This window comes from Tiliqua scincoides, chromosome 2 (genome assembly GCF_035046505.1).
Source record: "Tiliqua scincoides isolate rTilSci1 chromosome 2, rTilSci1.hap2, whole genome shotgun sequence".
Taxonomy (NCBI): domain Eukaryota; kingdom Metazoa; phylum Chordata; class Lepidosauria; order Squamata; family Scincidae; genus Tiliqua; species Tiliqua scincoides.
Genome location: NC_089822.1, coordinates 203415402 through 203436052, shown reverse-complemented (window position 1 = coordinate 203436052; position 20651 = coordinate 203415402). Strand labels below are relative to the sequence as shown.

The 20651-nt window shown below is 43.6% G+C and overlaps 1 protein-coding gene across 2 annotated transcripts in view; it reads right to left on the bottom strand.

The window, feature by feature from the left end:
• Positions 1–12840: 12840 nt before the first annotated feature.
• Positions 12841–20651, bottom strand: part of RBM5 (RNA binding motif protein 5) — a 28280-nt gene continuing 20469 nt past the window's right edge. For both annotated transcript variants that reach the window (XM_066618504.1, XM_066618503.1), the window contains exons 15-25: positions 20131–20219; positions 19600–19678; positions 18459–18550; positions 17618–17779; positions 17023–17169; positions 16864–16935; positions 15867–16046; positions 14945–15019; positions 14338–14435; positions 14122–14251; positions 12841–13532 (exon numbers count right to left, since the gene is read on the bottom strand). In XM_066618504.1, coding sequence (XP_066474601.1) covers positions 13407–13532; positions 14122–14251; positions 14338–14435; positions 14945–15019; positions 15867–16046; positions 16864–16935; positions 17023–17169; positions 17618–17779; positions 18459–18550; positions 19600–19678; positions 20131–20219 — 1250 coding nt within the window. In that variant the 3' untranslated portion in view covers positions 12841–13406. The remainder of the gene's footprint in view (positions 13533–14121; positions 14252–14337; positions 14436–14944; positions 15020–15866; positions 16047–16863; positions 16936–17022; positions 17170–17617; positions 17780–18458; positions 18551–19599; positions 19679–20130; positions 20220–20651) is intronic.

Genomic DNA, 20651 nt, shown 5'->3' with positions numbered 1-20651 from the left:
CTGCTCTCTGAGGAGGAAGAGTCAGGGGTTGCACCTGCTATACTTGGCTATGGTGGCGCCTGTTCTGCAACTTCTGGGATTGCTTCTCCCCAGGTGGGCAGCTTGCAGTAAGACAGCAGAGGTGCTGCCTGTTTCCCTCTCCAAAAGGGGTGCCAAAACCTGGTTGCTTGGATCCCTTGCTCCACCCCTGGGCGTTAGAAGAGCACATCCAGGGGGCCCAATCCTGCCAACTGGGGAGGGGGTACCAGGGCTGGGGCTTGAGCATACTGTTTCTCCCCTCTCCTGCTGCCACACTGTGTCCAACTCCCTTCCTCTGTGTTCCCTGGCCAGCTGGAGTCTGGACTCCCAAGGAAACCCCCCAGCCAGCCAGCCAGCCAGCGATGCCTTTGGGAGCCTGTTCCATCTCCTCCTCCTTCTCCTCATTACTCCCATTCCTCCCCTCCTCAGGCCCCCCCACCTCCTCTTCCAGTGGTGGCAGCCCTGCCCCACCACGCCCAGCCCAAGAGACTTCCCAGGCTGGCTGCAGTTCTGATTTGACTCCTGAAAAACCAGGCTGCGAGGGCTCACCTCAAAGCACAGGGTCAAGGAACGGAGGCAGCAGGCTGGAGGCAGCGGTGGCAGGGCACCTCTCCTCTGCATGCAGCTGAGCCAGGAGGCTGCACAAACGTGCGCACATTACAAGGTGCCTGCGCTTCACTTTTTCGCTTGTCTGGGCACTCCCAGACAAGGAGGGAAGGGAGGTGGAGGGGGGAGGCAGGAGACGGAGAAAGGCTATGCTCTGGTTGGCTCTGAGCTGCTTTGATTGGCTGCTGGTGCTGCAGAGGCTTTTTTTCTTCCTGGAAGGGCTTTTTTTTTCTTTTTCACCAGAGAGGTTGTGGACCACCTGGGAGGGTGCTGCGGACCACCAGTGGTCCACGGACCAAGGGTTGGGAACCCTAGCCTTAATGTGAGAGGCCTCTGTGACTGAACCCCCACTGCAGGATGCAGCTGCACACCTCATTGGCACAGCTCATCAGTGCTGGAAAGTTGGATAGGATTGGGCCCTAAGTTATTTCTTGTACTCCAGTCCATAAATTGACTTATTCCAGGCTTTTCCAGGGAGAGGCATTTCCCACAAATTTGGGGGAAAGCATTGTGGCCTCCCTCAATAACCAACATAAAAATTGGTTTTGGGAATGGGGGGGAGCCTATGGGTAGAACTGGAAGACCAAAGATGAAACTCACTGGGAGGAGGCTGCCAACCTTGTTGGGGTGTATCATCCTTCAGTCCTGTGATGCTCACTTGGATTGATGTGTGGCTAGAACTGGGGGTGTTCCACAGGTGGGGCATAGTGAGGCATGTGCAGGGCACCCTAGGGACACAAGGGCCCACACCCATGCCAGCATGCCCTTGAGGCATTAAGGATCTGCTGCTACTCCCCCTCACCACCTACTAAACAAGAACCCCCAAGGATGCTTGCTGGGTGATGATGGGATAGCAGCAGCAGCAAGCATCTTCCTCCACTACAATTCCTGGATATCCTATCTCCTACATTACATCAGGGCTGGAGCAACTGAGGGTTAATAGCACCAGGTGAAAGAGAAGGTACAGTCCACAGCTGCTGCCTGTTCCCCACTGCCTTCTAGTAAGCCACCCCACTGGATTGAGCAGAGCTAGTGGACCTGTAGAGCTAGTGGCAGTTCCAGACAACATCAAAGGGGAGGTAGCTGGTACATGCAGCTACCTCCCCCTTGATGTTATCTGGAACTGCCACTAGATCTGCAGGTCCACTAGCTTTTGCCCCCCTCCCCACCTGGAACCACTATTGTCAAGGCCACCTAACTCTCCCCCACAAGCTCTGATGCTGAAAGGCCAAATTATACGTCATGCAGACTTCCATGGCAGGAGCACCACAACTGTGTTCCCCTCTAAAAGCAGTTACAGGGGGTCCCCAATCTGGATCAGGGCTACAGCATAGAGTTTAAAGCTTTACCCCTGCACTAGTTCCCTAATTTGAATCCCACCCTCCAGTGCAGTGATTTTCAACCAGTGTGCCATAACACACTGGTGTGCCATGAATCATCTACAGGTGTGCTGCAGGAATTTGAGGGAGGACCATTGGGGAACATGAACCCCTGGCTGGCAGTGTGGTGTGCCTTGACAATTGTAAAAAAAAAACAAAAAACTGATGGTGTGCCTTGACAATTTTAGCACCAATTTTAGTGTGCCATGAGATGAAAAAGGTTGAAAAATACTGCTCCAGTTGGCATTTCCCAGTTAGGGAAATCTTGCAGAGTTCCAATCATTGAAGTCTGTGTAACATGTAGTTTGGCACTCCAAGCCACTCAGGGGAAATGATAAGTGTGATAGAATGGGAAAGATACAGTAATATTTGTCATTGCACCAATTTCTGTTAGTGTAGAAGTATGCAAATTTATATTCATTTCTCTATTCCATATAGGAAAGGTAAACAGATGGCAAGTTAATTACTAGTGGAAATGTTTTATTTAACCACTTCTAGTGGGGCATGGCTCAATCAAACAGCAATTGATCCTGCCCCCCCCCTTTTTTCTTTTTTTAAAGGGACCACAAAGTATAAGATATGCATTTGAGTTAGTTCTTCATATTCATTAAGGGAGGTTTTCTTTGCCCTTCTACTCTCAGAAGATTTGGCTGAGTAAAAAAAACAACACATCTTTAATTGGATTTAGGGGAGCTATCTTGAGGGTCCTTGATGGGTAGGGAAAGTTTCAAATACACTGAATAAACAAAAAAAACAGCCTTATTAATAAAATGGAAAAGACTCTCAATCCAGTAGCCAGGTAAAACAGATCCTTTTCCTGAAGTGTAACACAGAGAATTGGATATCAGAGATTCTCTGACCCCAATTCAACCCTTCAGGCTGTTCAGTTTTTCAGGCACCATTCCTACTTCTCCATCCTCTGCCCAACTGAACTGGAATTTCAGCAGCTGTGTGGGTGGACAGAGGGCCAGTAGATTTATTCAGCTGGTGCCTTTGCTTCCAAGCCATGGTCTGTTTGGGCACAGCATCTGGTGGAGATGAGAAAAGCAACACCAAAGCTATACATTTTCCATCCTCCTCATCCTTATGATTTTGCACATCTGGGTATCACACACTGACTTTACATTCCATACATGCCAAAGTCAACACATAAAACAAGCTCCCTATGCATCAAACTTCCAGCGAGAGAGAGAGGGGAAAAAATGGCCCTCCATGCTATCAAATCAACAAGCAATAGGCATTGTGAGGATGGAAAAAACTGTCAGCAAGCCACACCTTTGTTCAGAATCAACTGTCCAGGCTTTGTGAACTCATGAGGTCACAGATCATTGCCAATGGGGCCTGCACAGTGTGGTCTGGGTGCCAAGTTGGTTCATAGTTCTCATCTCAACTTTATTTACTCTGTTTAAAATTAGAAAAACGTGATGAATCACGTTTTAGGTGGAGCAGCTTGATCAGATCTGGGGAAAACTCCCTGTTTCCTTCCTCTCCCTCTTCATTTTCCATGTCTTTACTTTAAAGAAGGAAAGTTCAAGGTCTGACTCATCTCCCCTTGCCAGGAGGAAGATATTTTTGAGCAAGATCAATAGACCCACAGTGAGAGTGAGATGAGGAAATGCATTTTATCGACCAGCTAAATCTCCATGCTGGGAAACTCTCGCTGGGAAATTACTTCTCTCCAGTTAGAAACAATCACTGAGAGAATCAAAGCACTTACTGTGTGCCTGGCTCTCTGCCAGCTGGGACGTTGCAGGTATTGCTAGTCCCCAGGATTGCTAAAGAGGTGCTGTCATCTGGGTTGATGAAAGGACAGTATCTTCCTTTAGGATTCCAGCAGCATGTGAAATGTCTTTCAGTAGCTTCACATGTTCCCTTCCTGCACAGCACCAGGATACTCGGGTTCCCTCCCCAACGTGACACTTGAAATCCAGCTGTCATGGATTTGCAAATCTCCCCATGAATACTCCTACTGGAGTGTGACACTGTTCCAGAGGCACTGAATGATGCAGCTGACCCGAAGACACTCCACCTCTTCAAAACTGGAGATGGGACTAAGGAATCCCAAATGCTGACAACCTTTCTCTTCTGCCACATTGAATAACACTCACCCTAACCCTATTCTGAATAGCAAATTCTTGAGTATGACCGTTGATTTAAAAAGTGTTCCAGTTACACTATCCCAGAGCCACTTCAAACTCAACTGCACTTCATTTTGCAAGGCAATGGCCAGCATCCAGAAGTCTGTTTTATTGATTAAAGTGCTTCAGCTACAAGCTATAGCAAAACTACCCAAGAAGTGTGCAACCAGGTCCATGAACTCTGAGGAGGGGGATTAAATTTGAGTGTTGTTTTCAGACAACACACACCCACAGAGCAAAGCTTTCGAAATTGAGGAGTTTTTGAAAACCAGTGAGTCATGTGGCAGGAGAGGTTTGCTGAAACAAAATATGTCTCTCAAAGTTATTGTGCCACTATAACATTTTATCCCCATTGAATATTTTGAGGGGAAGCGGCCACTCCTAAAAACAGCCAGAAAAGCTCTCCCTTTCTTTTTCTGTGGTCTCTTTATTTATTGTAATAAAAGGAAACGAAAACACACAATAAAATGAAAGGAAAAACAAACAACATTTAAATATACATTAAAAGTGCAGAAAAAACCTCTACTAGTATAGAATGGGTGAAGTCAAATATTCTAATTGCTTACAGCTTAATAATTTCAGTTTCCACCCCTATATTCATTATATTTCCAACAGCCCCTCTTCTCTCTTTTTTTTCCAACATTAAGTAATTTTTTTTTTTATGCAACCTGCCATGCTACGTGGAAGCTTCCCTAATCTGCCCCATTCCAAAAGCAAATTGAAATCCCAAATGCAATGGATGGCACACTTGTCATTCATTTCACTGTGCACCTTTCTGCATTCATTCCAGAATGACTGAACATTGACGAAAAGGATCCCATTTGTTTGGTTCCTTTTTTAATTTGTTCCAAAATGAATGTGCATGCCTGCTTAGTCACCGTTCACCAAGCTGTATCTTAACAAAGTACACCTGCAATTAAGAGCGCAATCCTAAGTGCTCGTTTGGCCAGTTCAAGTGCCATGTGCTGGCCTGGGAGGGTCGCAAATGTGCTGTAAAGCATGTGCTGGCCTCCCCGTGCTGCCACGAGCCTGAGGACGGGTGAGTTTGCGCTGGCCGGGGATCTGGAGGGGTGTGGAAGAGGCGGGAAGGAGGTGTTTCAGGGTGGTGGAAGGTGGGCAAGCCTGTGGGTGGGTGGGGATGAGAGGAGGGGCCAGGATCCAGCACTTGTGCCAGATCGTAGCCCTGCTCCCAGGCAGCCCAGGCTGCTCGGATTTTTGCCACCTCTATAGGTGGCACAGATCCAAGTAGCCCCAATAGGGCTGCTGCAGTGTTACCTGAGGTCAGGGGAATTATTTCACCATGCCCTGGGTTGGCCGGCAGTCAGTCCCAAACTTGCGCTAGATACAGCTCAGGCCTGCCAGTCTGCCTGTTCCAGCACAAGTTAGGATTGCGCTGTAAGTCATCCATCTGCCATTCCTGCCAACTGCTCAAGAAAATCTAATCATATTGCTGTAGGCCGCAGGCTGTGCAGCATGGCCTTTCCCAGTTTGAAGAGACACTTGGCCAGCAGTCTGAGGCAAAGAGGCAAAGAAGGAAGGCCCATAGCCAGGGAGACAGACCAGGGACAGACTGCAGTTGCTCCCAGTGTGGAAGGGATTGGCACTCCCGAATCGGCCTTTTCAGCCACACTAGACGCTGTTCCAGAACCACCTTTCAGAGCACAATACCATAGTCTTTCGAGACTGAAGGTTGCCAACATACATACCTGATCAGAAATACACAGAAGCAGGAGAATCATAAGATTGCCTTTACTGCTTGGCAAAACAATGCAGACAACCAGTTTATTAAGTGACCGCATGCACAGTGTGGAAAGTTAGCACAAGAGTGCATTGGGATACTCTGGTCCTTTATCACCAGAGGAAATGATTGTTTGGCTCTAGCTGTTTGATTGTTTTTATATGATTTATGGCTGTGGTCTATATTAACACTTAAGTGAAATGTTTTAGTCTTTCAGTGCTGTACAGGTGGGTGTGGGCTGTTTTGATTGAGAAGATGCCAAAAAGTGGAAGTTTCAATTGTCCGTTGCATTGCAAAGCGAGGCATTTGCATTTCTTGCTGCATTCATTGTTCCCTGAGCTCCAATGTAGCTGGGGAATTTGTTTAAAAAGCTGCAGAAAATGGGATTCTATTGGATTTTTATCCCAATACTCTTCCATGCTTTTCTAAGCCATTGGAGCAATGGGTGGAATCACGCCACCTGCTCTTGTATTAAAAAACACACTGCAGAATTTTCTCCTTTGATAGGTTCCTACTACATTAATTATGAGACCCAGGTATGTATAATTTAAGAAGAATTCAATTACCATTCCTTTGTAGTATCGCTTGACTTCACTGAACAGCATAGTTACTGCCGATTTCACAAGCTGGAAAATCAAGACTTGTTTTCACCTAGTTTATTTTCAAATAAATGCCAATGAGCTACAATACTACAGCAGTAACCAATGCCCTGGTAGTTTGTAGGTGATTTTTCGTCCATATGCAGACAGTTGTGGGTTTGATAAATGGTTCAAGGTGGCTGCAAAAATGTTGCAGTCTTAAAACTCCTTCAGTGAAAACTGTAGCTCTGGTTTACACTTCACTTTTCTGAAGTCTCTAATTTGCTTGTTTCCCACTCATATCCTGCATTTGATGGATCTGTCCAAGGATTTAGTGAGGTCATCGGTTTTCCCTCCGACTCTGTTTTATAGCAGCTTAAGGATCAACTCTGGATGTCAGATGAAGTCCATGGCAAATATTTTCCCTTCTTTGATATTTTATATGTTTGTTAACCAATGTCTATATTGCAAAGATGTGCTCAGTGGTCCTTTTTTCCAGGGAATAAGCTTGTTCGAGTTATTAGATGTATCAGTACAGGTAATTCCATGGTTATCTGAGCCATAGGTTATTTTATGGATTATCATGTGGGGACTACTTATTTTACAAGGTAAAACTATATCATGATAATGAATGTAAATGCTTTGAACACTTAGAAAGCACTGTACAAATGCACTATATTCTTGTGCATTGGGATGGGCTGCCTGCCTTTTATTTTAAAAAGTGAAACACACATTAATGAATGTTTATTTACCCAAAAATTTCACAAATATTTTGTGAATGGCAAAAGCCATTGCCAAGCCAAAGCCCTGGAGCATACACAGTGTATAAACAGACACTGGATCAATTTGTGGTTCTGTTAAATGTTTTGAAATGCTAGATCTAAACACAGGTAATTTAGTGGGAAAGTATTAATTATTATTATCTTCATCTATACAGGTCCATCAAGGTCTCACTCGGTTTTGTGTTGGATATAAAAGCAAAACAGGAACTAAAATAAAAGACGGTGCTTTATAGGGTTGAATAAGCAAAAATGAGAGGTCTCAGTAGAAGGCCTTAAATATAAACCCTGGAAATGGGAGAAGAAGCATAGAAGGGTAATACAGGAGCAAATGCAGTCACACACCCTTAGCATTCATTGTGTGTGGTCTGAAGACTGAAAAATTAAGCAAGCTTTATGGGAATGTAGAGTGTTGAGGGAGAACTTGTAGGGGGAGAATGTTGACTGCACATGTTATCTGAGGGCACCTTAGGTATAAGAGGCAACAAGGATGAGTGGGTGGCATGCAAACAGCTATAGTTGAGAAGGTGATTATCACCAATTTGGAATTATCACCAGGCTTAGCTTGTAGGTTTTTAAACTTGCTACAAGAGCAGGCCCTTTGCACTTGCTCTTGTGTCTGCTCTTTTCTCCTTTTTTTCTCTGTACTGTTCAGGGCTGGCCCACCAACGAGGCCAACTGAAGCAATTGCCCTCAGGCAGTAGATTGGAGGTTGGGCCCACCACTATTCGCTTACTTGCCTCCACTGCTGCTTCTCCTTCTTCCACTAGCTGGATTGGAAAAGGAAGAAGGGTTTAGAGAGGCAGAGGCAATGCAGAGGGGGACAAGGACGCTGATCTAGAACTCAAGAGTGAGAGGTGCAGTGGTTGGCACAGCATTGTGTAAAGGGGGGCAGCATTTGACATGCCACCAAAGAGGTCAAGAGATCTTGGGCTGGTCCCAGCACCCTCGTCTTACTGAGGATAGCACTTCATGCATCTGATGAAGAGGACTGGAGGCAACGGAAGCTTGTGCTATAATAAACATGTTAGCCTTTAAGGTGGCATTAGACTCTTTGATGTTTTCACCACTACACACTCCAATGGCTCTCCCATGGGAGCCACAACAGGAGCAGAGTGGGCAAGGAAGTTGCTTGATAGAGCAAAAAATGGGCAGCCATACATCTCTGATGCATCTGGGAGGGAGGAAGCTTGACCAGTGAGTGCTCTCATGAATGGGTTCAATTTAAATTACTGAAATAGTGCTTGTAAATATAGTTTAGTTACTTCTGCCTTTTTCTGTAAATAACTAACTGTAAATAACTAACTTTTAGTCTAACTAAAAGCTCCCCCCCCCCCAATAATCCCTGTCCCTCCATGAAGTCTATCCTTACATCTGTGGGAGTAGCAAGTAGGGCTTCCAGGCTGGAGCTTTCACTTCCGTTCATACTTGAGATAGAGACCATCAGAATAGCCACCACACAGCACTTTACAACAGGCTTTCAAGATGGCAAATATGCAAAGCAACAGGCCAAGACATTCAACCACATTCATCATTAACTGCAAATACCGGAGAACGGTCAGGTTATACACTATGTGAAATGGCTATCACAGATCAGCTATTGTGGACAAAGCTTTCTTTAATCACATTAATGCAGGGCCTGTGATTGGTGGCAAGCTTATCCTTTGGTAACTATGACCTCCACTAATTGTGTGCATTGACCCAAAGCAACCCTCATAGCAAAGAATATTCTCATCAACTCTAAAGCTCCAGGCCTGGAGCTGGTGGAAAACACTGTAGATTGGGTTTATTGGAAATATACTGTCATCTAGTGGGTATTTTGTGGTATTGCAGATGCTTGCGTCTCAGGTACAATTCTGCCTTGATTTGTCTATAATTATATAGCTATATACTAGAGCAGTGATTTTCAACCTTTTTCATCTTGCGGCACACTCGCATGGGAATAAAATGGTCAAGACACACCATCAGCTTTTTGACAATTGACAAGGTACACTGTGCTGTCAATAGGGGCTCACATCCCCAATGGTCCTACTGATAAATGACCCTCTCCCAAATTCCCACGGCACACCTGGGGACAATTCGTGGCACACCAGCGTGCCACGGCACAGTGGTTAAAAATGGCTGTACTGGAGTCGCCACTTGAAAAAGTGCCCCTCTATCAGCAGTGCTCCCTCTCAGAGCTTGATCTGCCAAGGTGCATACCTGGCCTAGTCTCTCATATCGGGGCTTTCCAACCTTAATATATACAAGTACCACCTTTTGCAAGCACCACCCCTGCCTGTGCAGAAGAATGGGCTGTGCAGAGGAGTGGGCTGCTTTCTCCAACTGGGCTTCTGCAGTCTTACTTCCACACATGGTCCTTCTGTTGAAGGCTGTATCTTGCCCACTGCTGCACAACCATCCCAGCCACCTCCACTCCCCAAGAGGTTAGGCACTGCCACATGGGCACCATGGCAATGGGACCAAGTATGTGCTGTGAAGTACCACTAGCACCACTGGTTGAAAAGCACAGGCATATATAATCACTCCAATTAGCTTCTTTAACAGATTTATGGCTGTGATAAGTTCACAATACAACATATTTAATTGCTCAGTATTTGCTCAGTATTCACTTCTCTCCCAATTGTGACTTCAAATTGGTTTAAAAACACAACCAAGTGGTTCACATCCAAAATTTTTGTGTTTATAATTTTACTATCATTAATTAGATTACATGTCACTCTCGCACACTCTTTCATGTACACACAGTATCCTCACAGCAGATGACCAGTATCCTCACAACAGATGACCAGGTATAGGAGCAGTGATGCTCTCTTCCCTGTGTTCTAAAAATCCCTTTAATTAGCAACCCCCAAGGAATCTTTCATTTACCTGTTCAAGGACAATTTAGATACCTTTCTACCAAGATCTCCTCTGCAAAGCAGACATAATCTGTGTAACTTCACCTTCATCCCACCTTTTTAAAGTGCACTTCAGTGATAGATGCTGAAAGTCTGCTTTTTCTCCCAGATGAATGGATATACGGCAACATGAGAAACCCTGGGCCTTGCAGTTTTTGTTCAATCCTAAAAAATTTTCACCAAAGTGTTTGGTTTGGAAATATGAAGTTGCTTCAGTAGACAATGAATTCAGCTGTGATATCCTTGAGGTCACTATTACTAAGCATACAACTTTCTGAGTGAGATGACAAAGGGGCATTTTGCAAAGCTTCAAAAATGTGATTTCAACAATCTCCTATAAATCCTTTATGGGAAACTGATAAGCCTATAAGCAAATTTAAAAGGGAAAATATACACGTTGGATGTGTATACACAGGATGTACAAATCTAAACATTTGAGTTAACACATTTTGATGTCCCAGCTTATATGGTTCCAAGGTGGCACAGTAGCTTCCAAGGTGGCACAGTAGCTGCTGAAAAACCACTTCTATGGAGTTTAGTTTTACATGACCATGCAGTGTGTAGAAGTGCAAGATACAAGTCACCATAGCTCCACTGTTACTCAATACACTTACCCTTGAAGCTGGGATGGAACATGAAATAGGATCAAATGGTTCACATGATCAAATATTTGTTGCCAGTAACATAGAACTGGACAAGAGGCTTGTTTCTGAACAAACATGTGTAGGAATACATTGCATGAATAAACAGATTCCAAGAGTACCCATCCCAACAAAGTTTTGACTAATGCAGCAATTCATTATATTGTCTTAAACCAGGGGTTTCCAAAACCTGGCCCAGGGCCAGATGTGGCCCTCAGCAAGCTTCTTTCCAGCCCGCGGCCAACCTCTTGTCCCCTGAAACCTCTGGCCACTCAACTGAACATGACCAGAACTGTGCTCTGATTGTGTCTGGAGGGTGTTCTGAGGGCCAGATAGGTTGAATGAATGAGCCCATTCATTCATTTATTCATTCATCTAAGTTCCATCTCTTAGTTATTTAAATTTTATATTGAAATTTTTTCCCCGGCCCTTCACACCACGCAATATTTGATGCGGCCCTCTGGTCAAAAAGCTTGGAGACCCCTGTCTTAAACTCCTGAAAGAAACGTAACCTAAAATGTTTAAGAGTTGAGTCTAAGTTTGGGAACCACTGGTTTAGGAAATAAACTCCTTGGGAGTTTTGGGAATTGGGACAAGTTGTTGCAGGGGAGGGGCAAAGTCAGTGACACAATTCCCAGGATTGCACCGCTGTCAGGCTGACAGAACAGGGTGTTTTCACTTACTTTCCACAACGCCAACCTCCAGGGGGTGTGCAGGGAGCCCCGCAGAGCCGTTGGCAGGGTTCCCCAAGCCTCTGTATGATTAAAAAAAGTGATCAGAAACCACTTCCAGTTTTCAATTGCAAAACTGGAAGTAGTTTCTGATCGCTTATTTATTAGTATTAGTAAATAGTATTATTAATACTATTACACCCTTTATAGATCCATCCTTGCCAGACTCAGGCAACGTGAGAGACATCAACAGGCAAGAGAAAAATGCAGCACTCCACACAATAGGTATGAAACTGAAAAAACTCCTTAATATTTTACCCTCAACTGTTCTGCATCCCAAAAAGTACTTCCACATCTCCATTACAAAGAAACTATGTCAGTGGTTTTCAAATTCTCAGGGAGAATTTGAGCTGCTCTAAGTTCTTGAGGGGGCGGGGGGAGGCAGCAGGGGCAGGGGGAGGCAGTGGTGTGATCCCCAGGATCACGCCACTCAGGGGGGCTGCAGGGGCTTGGGTACACTTACCTGAGCCTCCTGCAGCCTCCCAGGGGCACAGGGAGCCCTGAACGAACTCCACAGGGCTCCCTGCAGCTTCAGAAGTGAAAGTGGAGCGATCGGACTCCACTTCCGCTTTAGCAGAGGCGGCATCGCTGCTTTCGCTTTCAAAGCTGCGGGGAACCCTGCAGAAGTTCATGCAGGGCTCCCCACACCCCCTAGGAGGCTACAGGAGGCTCGGGTAAGTGGACCCAAATCCCTGCAGCCCTCTGAGTGGCGCGATCCTGGGGATCACACCGCTGCCTCCTCTCTGCCTCCAGGTTGCCCCCGCCCTTTAAGAGGAAACAGGCCAGGGCTCACAGGCTGGGGCGTCGCAACGCCCCAGTTTGAAAAGCCCTGTATTAGGGTGGAAATTCACTGAATTTAAGTGCAATAGATTCTACAGGCATTTACTTGTGTAGCAACAGAAGGTACTTTCTTACTGTCACATGCAACTTGAATTTTGCTGGCACATTTGTCTCCTTAATCTCTCCCAAATTCTTATGTTCCACTACCAATCACACTTAAATATTGTTGGCATTGGTTGAAATTAAGTTTATGCCAATTGATTTCCTTTCCTGATAAGGGCTTTTGTGGTAGCAGATAGACGTGTCTGCATATAAGACAGATAATATAGATTATTGGGTGGGAATTCACTTTCCTGAAACTCATATTCAAGAGACAGACAACCAAGTTTTTCAAAGGAAAATGAACCCATGGTTTCCTTTCCTCAACATCTATAAAGCAGACTAGAAGGCAGATAGACTTGTGCTTACTTAATGCTAAGTTCATTCAGGTGCTTTGACCCTAAAAGTCATTTCTTATGCGCCGCATACCACCTTCCCATTGAAAAAACAAAGTTTGGTTTAGGCTTTATTTCTTTTTCAAAGAATTCTGGACTGGCATCTAGAATCAAAACCTTCAAAAAGTCTATACAAAGACATATACAAAATGTACAGGAAAGTTTTGCCAAAACTGAGAAACAGTACAAAGTAAGCAGAGACAGTAGTGTCAAATCACATTAACACTTCCTCAACTGCTCCACAGGACAGGAGTGGCTTTTAGACTACACCAACCTCTGAACACAAACACATGAATTTACACTATATACAAGAAGCACCCCCTTTTCTGTCTAGTTATGTTCTTCCAACATGGTTACAGTGCTTTACGTTCTACAATCCACCAAGGAAAGCACCCCCCTTTTCTGTCTAGTTATGTTCTTCCAACATGGTTACAGTGCTTTACGTTCTACAATCCACCAAGGAAAGCACTACATGCTTGAAAGGAAAACCTTAAATGGAAGTGGTTAACCCCAAGGCATAACTAAAACTCTGTCGTGTCTCTTAGGCCACAAGGTTTTTAACAGTCAGTTTGGGACACAGGTGAAATGCTCGGTGCCTTTTATGCTTCAAAAGATGGACAGAACTTATTCCATTTCAGTGAATCGGGCAAACATGGCTTTCCGTACTGCATCTTTATAGGAGTCTGCTGTGGAGACACCGTAAGAGCTACCTTTTGCTCCTAATCCAGCTCCTCTCATTCTCACTTGAGCCTGAAAAAGGAAATGAACATTTTAGCAAATTGAAATAAGCACCACAAACATCACCACTCCTGAAGCTGCATCTTGCTCAGCTAAGTGAGACACAAAGATCACAACACTGCTTAGGCTTAATTCTTTACCAAAGCAACAGAAACTTCTCTCTTGAACACTTTCCAGGTAAGAATTTCCCAACTGTTTCTTAATCTCTAATTCTGGTTATTTTGTATTGCTATCAAGAAACACCTACAAAACAAGGAGCTGAAGCAGTGAAAAACATAGCCCAATAAGCCATATTTCCACAGGTACAGTTATGAAAAGGTCTGCAGAGCTGTTAAATTCATGCTCATGGCATACAACCAATTCACAGAAGCATCCCAATTTCTGAGCAAAAGAAAACAATTTTGCAACTTTTATGGGACATTAAGACAGTGGGCTAGACAGAAGCTGCTGCAGCAGCTTCTAAGGGACAACACAGTTGAATAGTCAATTTCCTCTAAAAGCTGACAGGTCCTCTGAAGATCAACAAAATTTAAAAAAAATCCAAAATCAATTTGGTAGAGTACAGAAATGTATCCTATACACAAACGTCAATTATGCTTACCTCAATGGGGGCTGTGATACCTTGGCATTTCCTTCCTAATCCAGAACCTTCCCTCCATCCCATGGCCTGAAGCATTTTGTTGCCAATATTGCTATGGTCAATACCATCTTTTGTGGGCTGCTCATAATTCCTATAGAAACATAGCATATAGTTAAGCCAAAGAAAGTTAGGGAGAATTTGTTCCAAAAACAGTTGCAGCATCTTTCAAATACATACACAGTGCCTGCATCAAATACTTTTTTCCGCTTTGGCTCTGGTGGCTCTGGGATGCCATACTTCTCACGTCTTTCAGCTGCTCTGTCTCTGTACTTCATCTGAAATTAGATTAATTCCAAATTTTGAGCAAGATTCCCACAACTAATATGGAAACTATGTTCACAGCAACCATTTGGGGACAATGTAATAAAACCAGAGACGGTATTATCAGCACTGACCATTTCCTTCTGATACTGACAATTCTGAGATCAATCTCTCTCCCACACACACAAAAGCAGGGCACAGTTTCCAGTAAATGAGACACATACCCCTTCATCTTTCAGATATCCCAGGCAACCAAGTTAAAAGCCAAAGTACTTATGGCTCTAGAGGTCAAACAGTAACCTTCCACCTTACTCCGTTCTAGCCACTATACATTTCAATTTAGAATTCCCTCCAAAATGCTTTCCTGAAAGTACATTTCTGCCATTTATGTCTCTGCAACTATAAGAACTGGTACTATGTTTAAACTTTCAAATCTCAGATAATAACAGAAGTTTGTGGGATGTCATTACTTAAAAGTGAACAATTCTCACTAACTGTACAATCTCTTTTTTATGTCACTAACCTCTCTCTCACGCATTTCCAAGGCTTCAAGTTCTTGTTCTGATAGTCTAGATCTCCTGTAGATGTCCATGTTTTGCTTTACAAGGAAAACAATTATGAAATATAATCAAAACTGATCATAAAGACTTTAAGAGCAAACTACTATTGTGTTTTCCAATTTAAAGAATACAGCTATATTTGTGAAAACCATTACACATGTTACTAACACATTTCAAAGAATGAAACCACTAAAAGACCACTACTCTTTAGTTCAGAAGTTCCCAAACTAGGATGTTTAGACGTCCCAGCCAGGGAAGCCCTGTCTCCGCCCCTTTAAAGGGTGGGGGGAGGGCAAAGGCAGCAATGTGATCATACTACTGCTGGGCTTTTTTGGCCTTACCTGAAGCTGTGCTGGCCTGGGGGGGGGGGGAAGAGTCTGGGGAACCTGTGGACCCCTCTGCAGGGCTAACTGCACCTCCAAGCTTCTGAAAATAAAAAGCAACACTTCCTGGTTTCGTTGTAAAACCAGAAGTACCTGTTTTTTATTATTTTCAGAAGTTTGGAGGTGCGGGGAACCCTGCAGATGGGTCCGCAGGCTCCCTGGACCCCTCAGGAGGCCAGCATAGCCTCAGGTAAAGCAAAAAAGCCCCTTTAATCCCCATCAGCAGCGCAATTGCAGTGATCACATTGCTGCCTTTGCCCCTCCCCCAAGGAACTTACAGCAGTCCCCAAACTCCCACAGAGTTTGGGAACCGTTGCTTTAGTTTAGATAAAGATAGTAGAGGAAGGGGCAGGCTGAATCTCTACAGTTCCAAACCCTTCTGACAAGTTGTCCATGCTCCTCTGAGCTCAGAGCTAAGAGAACAAGTTGTTTTTATAGTCTTTAACATACAACCGTAAAATTCTACACCACCATATTTTAGTACTTTGAAAAAGCAAGCTACCTTATGCAGATCGGACAGCTGCTGGTGCCTAACTAGGGCATCTTTGTTTGGAAACTGCCTTCTACATAACAAACAGGCCAATTTTTTCCAATCTGTTAACTTTTCTTCCTCATTCTCCAATCTTTCCAGGAAATCCTCTTCATTATCACTGTCTCCACTATAAGCAGCCACCAATCCACGCTGTTAAAAAAAGCAATGTACAAAATTAGTAGCAAATACATTAACAGATGACAGCAAAAAGCAGCCAAGCTTCTTGTATTCTTACATTCCACCAAAGAGCAATGACAGAAAATGATTCACACTGGAAACATGAAGTGCCTGTCACAAAACCCTCAAGTACAAGGAACCTCAAGAACACAAAAGAGCATTGCTCTTACATTGCCAAATATAAGTAATATGCTAAGAAGAGGCAGCTAATTAAATTTTGGACCATTTTTGGAATTCTGAACATTTTAAAATATTTCTATCCCATTTCACTCTCAAAGAGACTTGATACATAATAAGAACTCAGTGAAATCTTTCACACAAGTGTGGAATGCAACCAAATATGGCTAATTGTCTTTCGAGAAAAGGAATACCTTTAGAAGAGAGCTGTCATAGAGAATGAAAATTTTAATAATTATAGATCAATAACTAAGTAGCAAATTGCTCTGTCAGACTATACAACTCCAGAGACAAGGGGGCCCCAAAACATAGTTTTTCTGAAATTTTCTGAAAGAAAAGCACTTTTGCACTCTTGTTAAGTCGATAAAACTAAACTGAAAGATACAAGCCCCACTACTGAACCTATTTAACTAAACTCAAACTCATCATTAAAGATAAGAATTCAAGTTTACCAAGTTTTAATCCAGATGTAACAATTTATGCCAATTAAAAGAAGGCCCCACAAGACAAATCAGTCATTGGTCAATACTTATTTTTCAAGGTGAACTGCAGCAGGCATATTACCAGAAATCTTGAAAAGCACAAATATCAGTATAGGCTACTGTACACTCACTTTGAGTGGGTTATCATCATCTCCATTCTTCATCACCTCTGTCATTATCTGCTGTCTCTCTGACAAGGCGCCCTAAAAAAGTAGTAACTCATGAGTCTAAAGACAACACATGCCAGTCTTCTTTTGTATACAAAGTTCTAGCAGTCAATAATCCTTTACCTTTTTCTCAAACAGAGCAAAACCAGCATCTGCTGCAGCAGATTCTCTTCTTTCTTCCTCCCTTGCGTTCAGAGGCTGGAAGCTATTCTTGAAGTTCTCCTTCTGTTTGTTTAGGCTCTTTGCCCAACGCTCCATATCTTTAGCAATCTGTACAGGAAAATAGCACTCATTAGACTGTGCCCATATGTCACTTTTAATATCTGCACACACCACCACAACCTTTTTCTTCCATTTTTCCATTTCAGGCTATTAAAACACCACTGACAAGATCTCTTTTAACATTATAACCTAAATTTAGTTTGAAACACCTGAATGTGGAAATGTTCAGAATAGCTTGCCATTTAAAAGCTGGCTTAAAATAGCGCCTAGATCCAAGAGAAGTTTCACCTAGTTATTTAAGCATACAGCAAACATATTATATTGTAAACACAGCCACATTCTTCCAGAGCCCTTCTTCTCTAGTGTGACTACTTGCCCTACCTGTCAATTCTATCAATTCTAAATTACTTAGACATGAAATTATCATAATTTGTATTTACATTTCAAGCATGCAAGTTTTGATCTTATATATACAAGCTGTTATTTTAATCATCACCTGTTGAGCTGTTTTGCTCTTGGGTTTCTCTTTTTTCTCTTTCCCTTCTTTGGTGGAAGATTGATTAGTTTGCTGGTATGTTGCGCCATCTGCTGCAGGCATGTAGGTCTCCTTCTCACCATCCCAGTAAAGATACTGTTGTGTTACTGCATTGTAGTAATACTGAGAGAGAAATCAAAATCCCTTATGCTTTCATATACAACTTCCATGCAGAGACAGCCACTGCTGTCAAACACACAACAAAACTGCTTGAATTAAGCAAATGGTGCAAGATTATTACAATACTTGCCCAGGAGACTAACTGGGTTCACCAGATTGTATGACAATTTCTGGTGCATAACATAGGAAGCTGCCTTATATGAGTCAGGTCAATGGTTTATTTAGCTTAGTACTATCTTAAATGGTAGCAGCAATCAAGGGTTGCAGGCAAGCGTCTTTCCCCCTTTTACCTAAACTTCCCAGGACTGAACCTTGAACCCTTGGCATGCAAAACAGGATGGAGCTATGGCCTTTATAACTTTTGTGGAAAAGTCTGCCTCAAATGATGTCCAAATGAAGTGCAACCAAATGCCAAGAACCTATTTGGCAGGTGGCCTCTTTAGGATATTAAGGGTGGGCATGCACACCAACTGAATACCGTCAGACCACTGGTATATTTACACAGAACTGTTTACTGTCAGCTGCTGTTCAAGACCTTTTCCCAGATGCCAAGGACACTCCCAACTGCTGATCCAGCATTGATTGGCACTCTGCTCCCTTCCAGAGGCCCACAGAACTTTTGTGGACAAAAGGATTTTTACTTGGAGTACTCAAATTACAGCTGCAAATAGAATCCTGTTACCTGGGAGTTTGGATCGTAATACAGCCCTGTCACAGGATCATAATAGAAACCTGATGATTCATCATATTGATACGTAGAAGTATCTGGCACGGCTGTAAAGTGAAAGTGTGAACTGTTATAACATTGCTCCAGTAAAATAACCATTGCAGTCAGCTCTCTGTATCCATGGGTCCTGCACAAGTAGTTTCAACCAACTGCTTATGAAAAATATTGGGAAAAAATTTCCAGATAGTTCTTGGAACTTTTTGAAGCAGTGCACCCCACTTCCTCCTTCCTTCCTCCTCCCTGGCCCACCAGTGCTGTCCTTTAAAACACAGTGTGTGGCTGCAGGTTCTGGCTTCCCTCTATCACCACACTCGGTGGCATCAACACCAAACTCAGCCCCTGCGCCTCCCTCTGTCTCTCACAGCACCCCACCTGGCGACTCCCTACACCCAAGAGACACTTAGGCAGCTGTCAACATGGGAGTAGCCAATGAGCCAGTCAGCCAAGCAGGCTACCAATCTGATCTTAAAGGCCAGAATCTACAAATACTATATATAGGGTTTGCTACTACCCGGAGTTTTGGGCATCCGCAGTTGGTCTTGGAACATACAACCCACGGATATGGGAATACTACTGTATTTAGAGATTGCCAAGAAAATAACTGCTGACTGCTAATAAGACATTAAAGCAATGGTCCTTGGAACAATACCATCTTGCTGGATTAGTATATTATCTTAGAGAGAATTAGTTAGAAGAGCCTTTAATTAGGTGCTGTCTCTTGGATACAGGCTTAAGTGAGTCTAGAGTACAGCAGAAGCATTCTGCTCACATATGACAACAGTTAATAAGCACTCTGACTTGTGCCCTTTCTATAGTCCCTCTCTTTCAGCAACACTGTTGCCCTTTCATTTTGTCTCTCAAAATTACACCCCTCATTACCCCCAACTAAGAAGGGCTATTAAAGATGTTTGTTTTTTTTAATTCATCTGAATTACAGCAAAAACGGAAAGCAAGCTATTGTACTTATAAGCTACTTTCTTCCTAGAAATGACTCTGCTATTAATATGGATGTGAAAGAGTAAGTCAAGAAAAACGCTATGCATTCCTACATGATGACATGCTCACTTATAATTTAGTAGTAGTAAAGACTGCTTACCATACTTGGTACCAGGGACTACACCAGTTGAAGAAGTTGATGGAACCTGGGCACTAGTGCTTGGCTGTGCTGCCTGTGTCTGAGAAACAAAGATCAATTGAAGAGCTGGATTTCAAAAGTTACTGCAATTAATCAAGAGTCAATAGTCTTTTTGCAACTCTGCAATTATCATGCAGTTAAAACATGCTTCCTAAAAGACTTAAAGGTCACAGGGGAGTGTGCACACAAGCGTGAGTGTGTGAAGTAATTGTCCCCTGCACGAGTCTACTCAAAATCTAAGTGCCTTTTAGAAGCATCCAGGAGGCCTTGCGTGCACAGGGAGGTCACCTCTGAGGCCCTCCAGTTACAGGCTTGGTTTCTGTGGATACTCATATCCAGATGCTGAGCCTGTGGATAAGGAGGGACCACTGAACACACAATTTGATCATTTATATTTTAAATTATGCTGAATGTATTACAACTCCATACTAAGTGAAACTGTCTGCAACCAGGGAAAGAATCAGAGTCAGAGAGAAGGTATTTCGGATTTACCGGAGAATCAGGCGAGTTGGTCTGCTGATTATATAATTGAGGACTCTGGGAAACAACTGCTGCTGTAGTAGTAGCTGCAACTGGTGCACCTGTCAACACACACAGTCTGTTAAGAATTCCAAGAAAAACCAACAGAAGTACAGAGTACAGCACTCCATTAGTCAAACTACCGAAACTCCATTTACAGTGCAATCCTATATTTTTTTTTTTTCTTGGCATCCTTCAGTCTCGGAAGACTATGGTATGGCGCTCTGAATGGTGGTTCTGGAACAAAGTGTCCTCCAGAGCACAAAGCCTGGGTAGAGTAGATATGGAGGATAGACTGTTACCCATGCAGCAAATCCCCCCTCTCCACTTCGCTGAAATGGTCCAATGGAAAGGCAGAGGCCAATACGGTTGGTTCCAGCGACGTCGCAGGAGTTGCCAGAACATGACTGTGTTCAGCCATGAACTGCCTCAGCGACTCCGGCTCCAGATTTTGCCTCGAGGTTGACTCCTGAAGCCTTTTCCATAACTGAATG